The following is a 12,420-nucleotide window of genomic DNA, read 5'->3' as shown; positions in this document are numbered from 1 at the left end:
AGAGAAAGGCAGGCTTTTTAAAAAAAATTGGAGATATATTAGTGCTCTTCATTAGAATATATTAAAATAATAAAGTCAAATTTCCATGTGAAACTTGTCTGTGTATCTTGGACATCTATGCACACTACACGTGTGGTCAGACTACAGTACGTAGAAGTAGCTGCCTCATCTGCCTCATTAATCAATCATTCCTTGTCTCCTTTTTTGTTTTTGTTTTGTTTTTTTAAAGGGCCCAACTGTACAGATTGGAAGCAGCCTATGTACTTGGGGTTTGAAAAAGATGTCTTTAAAACTATAGCGGATTACTACGCTCAGCTGAAGGAGCCATTGCTCACATTTCATCTCTTCGACGCTTTCGTCAGTGTGTTAGGTGAGTGTGTGTATGCCCACCACATGTTGACACTGAATCTTCTCTGCGGTCTCTGTCTTGAGACTTCCATTAGCAGAAGTTCAGAATATTTTCTTTAAAAAAAATCCCATTTCAAATTTTGACTTAGTGTCTTATTCTCTCTTTCTTTATTTTTAATATTTCTATAAATTATTTATTTGGAATTTTTTAAAGAATTTCATATATAAGTATTTTTTAACACATTTTTATTGAAAAATAAAATAATTCATATTACATCTCATTTGCTATCCCATCCCATGCATCCTCCCATTCCTCCCTCCCAAGTATTTTTTATTATCATATATATAATAATGGGTCCCATGAAGACATTTTCAGGTACATATGTAATGCATTGTCCTTTTTGACGCCTTCCCATTCCTTCCCCTGCTTTCCTCTTCACAAGCATAACCCCTCTACTTTCATGTCTCTTTCCTTTTTTGTGTGTGACCCAAAGAGTTTCATTAGGTTTCATCATCTGAGCATTGGTAAGAGCTATTTAGAGGATCATTGCAACTTAAGCGGGTCTACCACTGAGGACAATGTTTCCCTTTCCCCTAGCAAGCAACCGTTAACTGCTGGCAGTTTCTCAGGGTAGAGTAGGGACTCTTGACTCCCCCAACCCCGCCCCCCTCCCCCCTCCCAATCTTTAACTGCTATTTAAATCTTTTTGTTTTTGCTTTTTTCAGGACAGGGTTTCTCTGTGTAACAAGCTCCAGCTGTCTTGGACTCACTTTGTAGACCAGACTGGCCTCAAACTCACAGAGATCCTCCTGCCTCTGCCTCCTGAGTGCTGGGATCATAGGTGTGTGCCACCACACCTGGCTTGTTATTTTAAATCTTTATCCATGATGCAGTGTTGATGTGCCCAGGCTTGTGCAGGTCTTATGCAGAGAATCGTAGCTGCACTAGCTCATGAGTGCAACTGCCATGTCATACCTGGAAGACAGCATTTTGTCACACCCTTCCTCTGGCTCATTTTCTTTCCCTGCCTTTTCTGCCATGCTCCTTGAGCCTTGTAAGAGGGTGATAGGCTGTCCTGTTTATGGCAAAACACTGAGTAGTCCCTTATTCTCAGCTTCCATCAGTTCTAACCATTATGCACTGAAAGAGAAGCTTCTTTGACCAGAGCTGATGGACCTTCAGAAGGCAGGCGCTGAGATGATGGGTCTAGCATATCCGTTTACCAACGCAATAGTGGTGGCTTCTCCACTAGTGCCTGGCATTAATTCCTTCCCATGGAGCAAGGCCTCCAATCCAGTCAGCAAGTGGTTGGTTACCTCCGTACAGCCATGCTACTGTTGCACCAGGGCAGGGTGCACAGCTGGGTAAAAAACTGTTGGTGACTTTTTGCTCCTAGTAGCCTGTGTAGTACCTTCCTGTGTAGTAAAAGCCACATAGGCATTTTCAAAATAAAAACTGGCAGAGTGCTTAATTCTTGCTCCAGAAAGGAATAAAAGAAAACAGTTAACCTGGATTGTAAAACCTAAAGCAAAGACCAGCAAGTTTATTTCTAAAGGAAAAACAGGATGTCGTACGTCATTTTTTATGTAAGAGAGCGACATTTCGGGTAGAGAAGAATATAAAGTTGTCATTGAGTCTTCGTGACTCAATCTATCACTCTAGGTATGACTTCATGGTCAGTGTAGGAGGTGTATTGTCATCCGGAAGGTAATTTGTTTTTTATTAGAAGAAACAAGTTTTAATGGAGCTATTTGATAGTTGAAATATGCATACTAAGTACAATAACATTATTATTTATGTAAAACTTGGTTTTATTCTTCATATAGATTTATACCTTAGAATTTACACTATGAAGGAAACATGGTAGAAAGGGTTTGGAAAGGCCATTATAGCAATTCTTCCTTTCTTTTTGGAAGTCAGATTTCCCTGTGGGCTGTAAGTATCTTTTTCTTGTCAAAATGCATGGGCTGTGAATATCCTCAGTTCTATAGACTTGAGAGGAATTAATTAGCATACTCTTGTTCCTTAGCATCCTGGGCATTAGACTCTTCCGTCTTCCATTTTACTACTTACTACTTTTTCATCCCTTTTACTTTCTCCTTTCTATCTTTCTTTTTGCAAAGTATGGCTGCCGCCATAACATCCAAATAAAATGTCAGCCCGGTGGGAATGAGTTGCCTAACCTCAGCCGTGCTGTAGGTTTTAGGTTCGTGTTCTCACAGGTTCTCTGACAGTATCAAATACAGTCTCTACAAATCATAATGTGATAGTAACTGCTTCTAAAGTTTTATTATTGTGTGTGTGTCTGTGTTGGGTGCACAATGTGTATGGGTGCATATGCCACATGCACATGTTGAGAGCAGAGGACAACTTTGTACAGCTGGTTTTCTCTTTCCAAATTTACATGGGCTCCATACCCAATGCTTTCACCCACTGAGCCGCTGCCTTGTCTTGGGAGTGATTCTTTTTAGACATATCACCACTTGGGATAAATGGAAGACCTTGTTTATTATGGAATTTTAAGACCAGTAGGTCTTCTGGGTATTTTATTTAAGCCCAGTTGATCTGTTATGGATCTTTTGGTTTTGGTTTGATTTTTAGGACGGATCTCATGCAGACCCAGCTGGCCTTGAACTCACTGTTCAGCCCAGGCTGGCCTTGAACTTCTAATCCTGCCTCTTCCTCGTAACCAACCACTTGCTGGATTACAGGTATCTTCCACCAATCGAGCTTTGTTATGGGGTCTTGAGACTGTTGAGTCTTCTTGACAGTTTGTTTTCAGCTGAATGGCACAGGGGGCTTGTGTCCTTATGTCTCTCATGGCTGATGACGAACTCTTGCTGCCGTAGAGGACGCCCATGGACTTAAGTAGATCCCCATTATCCGTACTTTCTGCCACCAGCACTGGTTAGACCAACTGGGCTGAAAACTACATTCTTAGAGGCGCTTCTCCTTTTCAGTTTTTCTACTCTTCTGTAGGAAAATTATTTGATTTGGGAATAGAATGACTTGTAGCGTTCTTTTTAAAAACCCAAATTCCAATTTGAATCTGCTGTTTTTTTTTTTTTTTTTAAATATCATTCGTCTTTCACAATTACTCATTCTGAGCTAAGTTAGGAGTTAAAGCTGTCGTCATCCCACGTTGATCTCAGAATCAGTTACCCCAGAAAACACAAAGGATTTGAGGAAGAGAATGATGGACATTAGGCGTTTATTGCTTTTAGCTTCCAGACAGAATAGACTATTGATTGTGGCTCGTAAAGGCGTATTAATCTGCTCTATTATCAATCCTTCCCAAGTGAATATATGTGAGACACCTGCATTGGAAATAGTTAAAAAAAAAATCTTCCTGTAGTGAAAAAGAAATCCCAGACAGGAAGGTTATAATTTGTTTACATGATTAACAAAGAGTATCTAATATAGTCTGTGGATAAAAGGAAATATCTGGATATGTTGGTTGAATTTAGTAGGGTTGAATCTTCTCTTCGACGCCTTGACTTTGATTGAAATAGGATGTAGCCTTGATTGAAGCAGGATGTTGTCTTTTCAAGAACGTAATCAGTCTACTTTGTGTAGAAGCTGAAAATTGTACAGCAGTTTTCAATGGATGTGATTGTCCCTTTAACTTATAGTCTTCTTCTGAGGTTCATGCCTTTGTGTGACTGAACATGGCAGGCTTGTGACCGGAGCTGTGACCCTGAGAACTATTAGTCAGTGCTCATGTGTGAGATTGGGCAGCCCAAGTTCATTTCAATAGTTTTCAAAGAGGAGACACAGGTGTGGTGGCCCAGCACTTAGGGGATTGTGACAGGAGAACACACACATTTGAGGCCAGCCTGGGCTACATAGCAAGACCCTCTCTCAGGAATCATACAACAGTTAACAAGTGTGGGAAGGGGACCAGGAAGATGGGAGTCTTATTCTTCTACCAATAATCACAAAATACTCAGTTTGGTTCTGTAGTCCAACCAGGCCGACTGTCCACAGCTGATCTTTGTTTTCCAAGATGAGCGTTTGACTCTCTACTGTACTGAATGGCACAGAGGAACGTCCTTTGCTCATGCTCCACGTTCCAGCACACAGTGTATTGGCTTGTGTAGCATTTGGCTTTGGCTATTTACATATGGAGATAGATGAAGATGAATAAGCAAACGAGATAGGGGTCAAGTAGGGTGTTTTAGGAACAAGGGACCCTACTCTAGCTTTGTACTAGCCTTGCTTCTATAAATATCCTATATAACTATAGGATATCTAGTTTGAACTGTATGGTTTTAGAAAATGAACTTGGTTAGTTTACATATTTTAAGTAACAGGATATTCACATAAAATGTATGTATATGGCTTTTTAAAAAGAAGCGTGGAAGGATCTGGTAGTGTGGGGCTTGAGGTTTTGGTGGTATAAGTTGGTGCTGTGTGGCGGCTTCCAGTAGGAGGGGCCAACGTTTGGGACCTGCTGCTGTCAGGCTTCTCAGGCTGGGCTGCAGCTCACGCGGTCCCCATCTCATGTTTACTCCATTTGTGTGCCTCTGAGGGCAGCTCAGCTGTGCAGCTTGCTTTCCTTGCTAGCAAACTGTAGCTCTTTGTTATTTATTATTTCCTCTTGACTTGAATCTTGAACACGGCATTGCCATTCACTGGAGTGATAATGCACTGGATCATCTGACTCAGAAGTCAGAGATTGTGTGTGTGTGTGTGTGTGTGTGTGTGTGTGTGTGTGTGTGTGTGTGTGTGTGAGTTTATAGTGCAGAATGTCCAAATGACTGTTTTGTTTTTCAGGGGCAGGGGAGGGAGGTGACCTGTAGAACAGTGTGCCATCTTTATCTGTTCTGCCGGCTACCTCAGTTCTTGTCCCTTCTCAGCTCTTTTCTGAGAGAGTGACACGTTAGAGTGCTTGGGTAGACAGAGCTCTTGTTTCTGTGCCCTTCATGTTATTGGTGGTGATGTCATCTGCTTTCTGGGCTCAGGTCTTGTGACTGAAGCTTTTGAAGATGCAGATGGCCAAGATACAGATGTCTGTTCACTCTCAATATCTTTGACATGGAGTTAGGTATTCCCTAATGGTAGCAATTTAGGGAGTGTCTACATTTTCTTTGCCTGTAACCAAATGTATTCGTTATTTATATCTGCGTCCACTAAGACGATTGACAAAACTTTTGGCAACAAAGTCCAAGAATCATCTCATACCATTTCAGCAAGATAAAGATAAACATTTTAAAATGCAATATGAAATAAGATTTCTCTTTATCTAATATTTGCATGAGTAAAGAACTTTTTGAGCCTGAAAGCCAAGGGATTATTAAGGTGCTGTGTTGAGGGTTCATGCCAGAAAGGACATCATCTTGAGCATGGAGAGCCTATACCTACTTTTGAATAATCTCCTGAGGAACCTGTTTGCCTTTCCTTAAAAATCTCCAAAGAAGTAGTTTCTCTTGCTGTGTTTTTCTTTAAGCAAGAACCTCTTGCCAACTGATGTGTATTTTACGTCCTTTTGGTTCTGCATCATCTTTTTTCTTCTTTTTATATCTGTTTTCAATAAAAATGAAACTTTGATCTCTCCCCACCCCCTTGTTCAACAGACTTTATGCTATTGGCCCCTTTGGGACTCCCAGGCCCTCCTGAGGGTTTTCACATTTCGTTGCTTTTTGAACAAGTCCAGAAATAGTTTCATATACCAACAGCAAGTAGTTTTTCAAGAGAAACTAGGAGAAAGGATAATGTTTTCAATAAATGATGTGAGAGTAACTGGAAAAAGCGAGCCTTTAAATTCTCTTCTTCATACTTGTTTCAGATTTTACATTAGAGAGTAGATCATAGACTCTAGCATAACAGGTCAAACTAAAATCTGCCAGAAAGAAATGTAGGAGAGGATTCTTGTAATCTTCGGTAGGCAAAGATACACATATAGGAAGCAGAACAATAAATAAAAATTCCGTCAAATTGACCTCATTTAAAAACGCCTCCTGTTGGAATACTACATTAGGAAATGCAGAAAGGCGGTCAGGGAGACTAGACTTGTGGGTTGTTTAGTCTTGTCGCTTGAGAATGGTCGATTATGTTGTTGTGCCCCAAGTAAATGTTCGTTCACCATCAATACTATGTGGTTTTGTTGAGCTACTGGTGCCCCTGCCCCAGAACAGCAACTGCTTCGAGAAAAACTACGGCCCGTGGGCCCTGCCAGCTGGCATGAGCAGCTCCTGGCCAGAAGAGCCACGACCAGCAGCCACAGCAACAATGATGGCAGAGGAAGATGTGTCACTTGAGTACCTGCCCCATACCAATATTCAGACACACTCAGCATGCATCAGGACAGGACTGCTCAAGGGCGATTCTCACTGTACTGGCCCTCCTCCACATGGGGATCAGCGGATCATGCTCAGTGTTTGAGAGTCACACCAGCAGGGCCCGTGGCTAACAGGAGTTGAGGTAGAGAGATGTGCAGACTGGCTATCCAACGGGCCTCGCAGGCCTGAAAATACTCAGCTCAAAAAAGCTCATGTTGGGTTCTAGTGCTTTCCCTGCACTCCATCTCAAAGCATGAAGAAAACGAGCTAGCGAGGGGTGTCCTCCTGTCTGCAGGCCTTCCAAAAGTGATCTCTCCCCCTCTTCCCATTGTACATGTGGCTCTGGCGCTTGACATCTGTTAGAAGAGAGCTGAGTGAACCTCCTGCCACAGCGCTTAGTGGAAGGGAAGGCCGCAGAAGGGTGTGTGGCCTGTGGGTGTTGTTACAGCTGTGAGCTTGGAAACTAAGGTGATCCAATCTGTTTTTTATCTGCTTCTAGCAACTTTCAAAAGTGTATGCTTTAGTCAAACTCTACTGAGGCATTTAGCGAACACTACTCCCCTTCTGGCCCATGAGTCACTTTAGAATTTTCTAACAGAGTTTTCTCTCTCACAAATGCCACCAATAGGTTATCATTTGTCACAATTGCTGTTTCCTCTCAGAACCACCAGCACTGTGCCCATGTCACTCAGACTCTCGCTACTTAACTGCCTGCCGTTTCTCTCCAAAACAAGGTCATGACAACTTTGCTGTTTGGTTTTTGCTTTCCAAGACAAAGACATTTCGAATTTATAGTTGAAAAGTAAACAAAAGGGGATTGGAGAGATGGCTCAGAGGTTAAGAGCACTGACTGCTCTTCCAAAGGTCCTGAGTTCAATTCTCAGCAACCAAATGGTGGCTCACAACCATCTGTAATGAGATCTGGTGCCCTCTTCTGGCATGCAGGTATACATGCAGACAAAACACTGTATACGTAATAAATAAATAAATCTTAAAAAAGAAAAGTAAATGAAAACAGTAAAAATGTAAGATGTAAGAAAATAAAAATGCAGCCAGGCGATGGTGGCACATGCCTTTAATCCGAGCACTTGGGAGGCAGAGGCAGGTGGATAGATCGCTGTGAGTTTGAGGCCAGCCTGGTCTACAAAGCGAGTCCAGGACAGCCAAGGTTACAGAGAGAAACCCTGTCCCGAAAAATACAAAAAACAAAAACAAACAAACAAACAAACAAACCATTAAAAAGAAATATACCATTAAAATGCAAAGAAACAAGAGTGAACAACATGTGTTTATTATGTATCTGAGACAATACTTGAAGCCAGATGTTATGGTCAATTTTGAGTGTGAAACTAGTGAGATTGAGAGTCATCATTGGAGGGGGTGAAGAAAGGACGCAGTGGTTAACAGTACTGGCTGCTCTTCCAGAGAACCCTGCTTTGATTCCAAGGACCCACATGGTGACTGATCTGCTGCCCTCTCCTGGCCTCTGCTGGCTCCAGGCACGTGTGTGCTGTACAGATATACATGCAGGCAGAGCACCCATACATATAACATAATAGAAGAAGAGTGGAGTCACCACGGAAGCAGATGTGTCTCTGGGAGATTCCCTGGGTTGGGCTAACTGAGCCGGGAAGACCCCTCTCAGCGGTGAGCAGTGCTATTCCAGCCCCAGACTGAATATGGAGGAAAGAGCCGACTGAGCGCATGTGTTCATGGCGCCCTGCTTCCCCACTGCGCATGCGCCGTGACCAGTCACCCGAGCTCCCCTCTGTGACGATGCCCTTGTACTGGGGCCAAAGGTTTAAGATGCCCCCTTTCAAGTCCTTTGCCACAATAATGTGCACAGCAACTAATACATTAGAATATATTTGTAATTCTTCAAGAATAAGACAGCTGTTATGATAAAAGAAGGACAGGGACTTTGAATAGACATCTTATAAAAGAGATGCCCTAACCCGAACATGCACACAGTGAGCAGATACATAGCATTGGTTGTTCAGAGCACGGGCTTTGAAGCCTCAGTGAAGTGCTGGTACATAGTGCCAGGTGCTGATCATGCCCTGTCTTGGTGATGAAGTGCAGCTTTTTTAAAATTTTAAACCATGTTTTAGTATGTGCATAGGTATGCATATGTGTGTATGAACATGGCATGGCATGTATGTGGAAGTCAACTTGTGGGAGTCAGTTTTCACTTTCTACTGTGTGAGCCCCACATTCACACTCAGGGCATCGGGCTCCTTGGTGACAAGTGTCTGTACCTGCTATGCCATCTTGTTGGCCTAGAGCTGCCTTTTTTTTTTTTTAAATGATTAAAAACATCACAAATATTTTCATATGGCATTTTGGTGGTAATGTTATCTGTTGCTGCTCGACTGTGCAATGTCAGGCATCCCAGAGCCTTCTAGCCATACCTGACTCCCCTTAGCACATGCTGGCCAATATTGCCGCAGCACTGGGCCTGCAGTAACCATCGGTTGCTCTCCTAGATTCCACCATATGTGATTGAGTTTATGGGGTACTTGTCTTTCTGTTCCCAGTGTATGTTATGTAAGATACCCTCATGTAAAACATGGCGCCTCGTGCCTGTAATTCCAGAATTGGGGCACAGAAGCAGGAGGAATGCTGTGGGTTTGAGGCCAGCTAGTCTTTTGTTCTGGGAGTTTCAGTGTCAAGTGTTAACATTGGAGTCTTTTTCCATTTGGCGGTTGTATTTTGTGAGACCGGGAAAGATCAGGGATCTGGTTTCACCCTTCTGTGTGTGGGTAGTCTTCAGCACTGTTGGATGGCTGTCCTATGTGTGTCCTTAGCACCTATGCTGGAAATCAAGTGGTTGTAAGGGCGTGGCCTGCCTGCTTCCATGGTCTGTTCTGTTCCTGGTATTCATGTGTGTCTCTCTTTGTCAGCCTGTGTCAGCAGAGGCCAGAAGAGGGCAGCTGTGAGCTGCCTGACATGAATGCTGGGACATGAACAAGTGTCCTCAAGAAGAGCAGTAAGTGCTCTTAACCATGGAGCCCTCTCCACCGTGTGTGTGATGTCTCCAGCTGTGTGCCATTAAACACAGCTGTGCTGAATAAAAAAGTGGGAACTTGAGCATACTTTTCTCAATACAGATCTTAGAAAAAAGGCGTTTGGGGCTGGAGAGATGACTCAGTAGTTAAGAGTACTGCCTGCTCTTCCAGAGGTCCTGAGTTCAATTCCCACATGGTGACTTACAACCATCTATAATGTGACCTGATGCATACTGTATACATAATAAATTAAATCTTAAAAAAAGAAAAAAGGCTTTCAGATTTCTTTTATCGTCAGTATAATGCAAAGTATCTCTCTGTGTCTGTCTCTGTTTCTGTCTTTCCCTCCCTTCCTTCCTCTGTGTGTTTGTGTAAGGGAGTGTGGGCACATGTGTGGGGACACACGTGTGGCCGGTGGGCATCTTTTGGGTGTTGGTTCCTCCCCTCTACCTCATTTCTGAGGCAGTCTGCCGGCTTCTCTGGGTGTCATCCTCCAGGCTAACCAGCCTGTGAGCAGCTCCTGGGCACTTCCTTCTCTGTCTTCCGTTTTGCCATAGGAGGCTTACAGATATACAACAGCTTCCGGCTTTTTACAAGGATCCCAGGGGTCAAATTCAGACCATCAAGTTTGTCCGTCCCACATTTTATTTTTACCCGATGCACAACCTCTCTGGTTGCAGCTATTTATTGCTGCAAATGGCCTTTACTGTGTTTAGTTATCCTCCTTTGGGGCTTTTGCTGTTTGCTTTTGAAGGTGATTTTTAAAAATAATTTCTTTCTTTATATTTTATGTGCCTTGGTGTTTTGCCTGTATGTCTGTCTGTGTGAGGGTGTCTGATCTCCCAGAACTGGAGCTACAGACAGTTGTGAGGTGCCATGTGGGTCCTCTGGAAGAGCAGCCAGTGCTCCCCGTTGCTGAACCAAAACTCCTCAGCCCCTCATTATGGTCCTTCCATCCCTAATTTCTTCAGGATTTGTAGCGTGGGAGGATGCTGAATTTATTAGATGCCTTTCTGTGACTACTGAGATGCTCGTCCTTCTTATGTAGTGTCTTCTTGATCACCTCAGGTTAGGGTTAGGTTTCTGGACCACTCCTGCTTTATTGGCAAAGAGTGCTATGAACTTACTCCGTCTGTCCACATGGTGGTAGATGAGAGGGGAAATGGCTGCTTGTCCCACACCTCATCCCTGCTCAGTGCTTTGTATTTCCTGTGCTGATTTGTGAGGCACAGTGCATCCCACAGTGCACCTTTCCAGGTGTAATTGACTATGTGAAAACATTTTGTATGATTTGAAGTGTAGACAGGTGAGGGAGGAGGCGCTGTCACGTGGGCTGTGTGTGCACTAAGGGAAGGAACTTCTCTTTTGAATCAGGTTTGCTACAGAAAGAGAAGATGGCAATTGAAGCGTTTCAGATCTGTTGTCTCCTACTGCCTCCTGAAAACCGGAGAAAGTTACAGCTGTTGATGAGGATGATGACAAGGATCTGCTTAAACAGAGAGATGCCACCACTCTGTGATGGCTTTGGCACGCGCACACTGGTAGGTGGATTGTTAACATCTACTGTGACCTGTGTTTTCAGTCTGAAATGCAACCAAATCAGGTTTCCTGTTCTGAGCAGCCAGGCAAAAGCAGGAGGGAGGGAGGAAGGCTTAATTGAAAAGCCCGGCCAGCTGTCCACCAGTTTACGGTGCTTTCCATCTCAGGACCTGGAGGACATGGTGGAAAGTAAAGAGGAAGTAGGGACCAGGCTGTCCCTCTAGAGACAGCTGCTGGCCTTTTCTTAGCATTCTATAAATGACTGCTTCCCGTCAACACAAAGAATGAAGGTGGGCAGACAGGCTAAGGAGACCACATCCTCCTGTTGCAGCACAGGACTGTGCGATGGGGGAAACCAGCCTGGAGCTAGAGTGAGGTAGAGACGTGCCCAAACTCCGAAAATCTCAATCCTGAGACCTGCAGGAGTAAGGATTTCTCCCTCCCTGTCTGTGCCTGCATGCCCTTAGCAGTTCTCAAGGTTGTCATGTAGCTTAGCTCTTGGAATTCCTCTCCATGCAAATGAAGCATTCCTAGAACCTCAGCCCCAACCAATGATGCTCATTCACCTGAAAATCCCCTCCCTCTTTATCCTCTCCCCATTAAGAGAGATATATCAGATATATACACATACACACATATACACACATATATTTACATATACAGAGAGTATATATACATATGCTATATATATGGTGTGTATATGTAAATGTAAAATTTATACATGATTTCAAAGCAGTTGTAAATCTACTGAAATTTGTTGTTTCCAAGCAAAAATTCCTGCCTCTCCTTATATACGCAAATATAAAGTGACACAGTGTTGATGAAAGCTAGTCTTAATATGACTTAACAGGCAGTACCATATGACTTTGTTTGTAGGTTTTGATGTGAAATGGATGGCAATAACATTAGAAGAAAAAGAAAAAAGAGATTAATATGGAACCTAGAGTTGCCTGAAGTAGTGATATGAATTCCATGGAAACTGCTTGCTTATGTTAGCTATATATTTATATATCTGGTTACCATAAAGCGTCTCGACACATGATAGATACACAGCTTCTTTGTTCAAACACAAATCATAGAGAAAATAAGTTAGCCAAGGAAAGATACGACAGTTGAGGAACTCAGAGTGGAACAAGCAATGAAATTTAGATATTGTCTGGCCAAGTGGCTGTGAAGTTCTTGAAACTTCAAAGTGCTAAATTCATGTAATTTTAAGAGTATATTTGCATATGTGTATATATGC

General features: G+C 42.9%; 1 protein-coding gene across 2 annotated transcripts in view; it reads left to right on the top strand.

Annotated features, from left to right (window-relative positions):
* Depdc1b (DEP domain containing 1B) overlaps positions 1-12,420 on the top strand; it is a 67,601-nt gene that overhangs the window by 50,908 nt on the left and 4,273 nt on the right. For both annotated transcript variants that reach the window (XM_051172528.1, XM_051172529.1), the window contains exons 6-7: positions 230-370; positions 11,013-11,179. In XM_051172528.1, coding sequence (XP_051028485.1) covers positions 230-370; positions 11,013-11,179 — 308 coding nt within the window. The remainder of the gene's footprint in view (positions 1-229; positions 371-11,012; positions 11,180-12,420) is intronic.

This window comes from Acomys russatus, chromosome 30 (genome assembly GCF_903995435.1).
Source record: "Acomys russatus chromosome 30, mAcoRus1.1, whole genome shotgun sequence".
In the NCBI taxonomy this organism is placed as follows: Eukaryota; Metazoa; Chordata; class Mammalia; order Rodentia; family Muridae; genus Acomys; species Acomys russatus.
The sequence above is the reverse complement of the archived record's forward strand: the minus strand, read 5'-3'. Positions and strand labels throughout refer to the sequence as shown.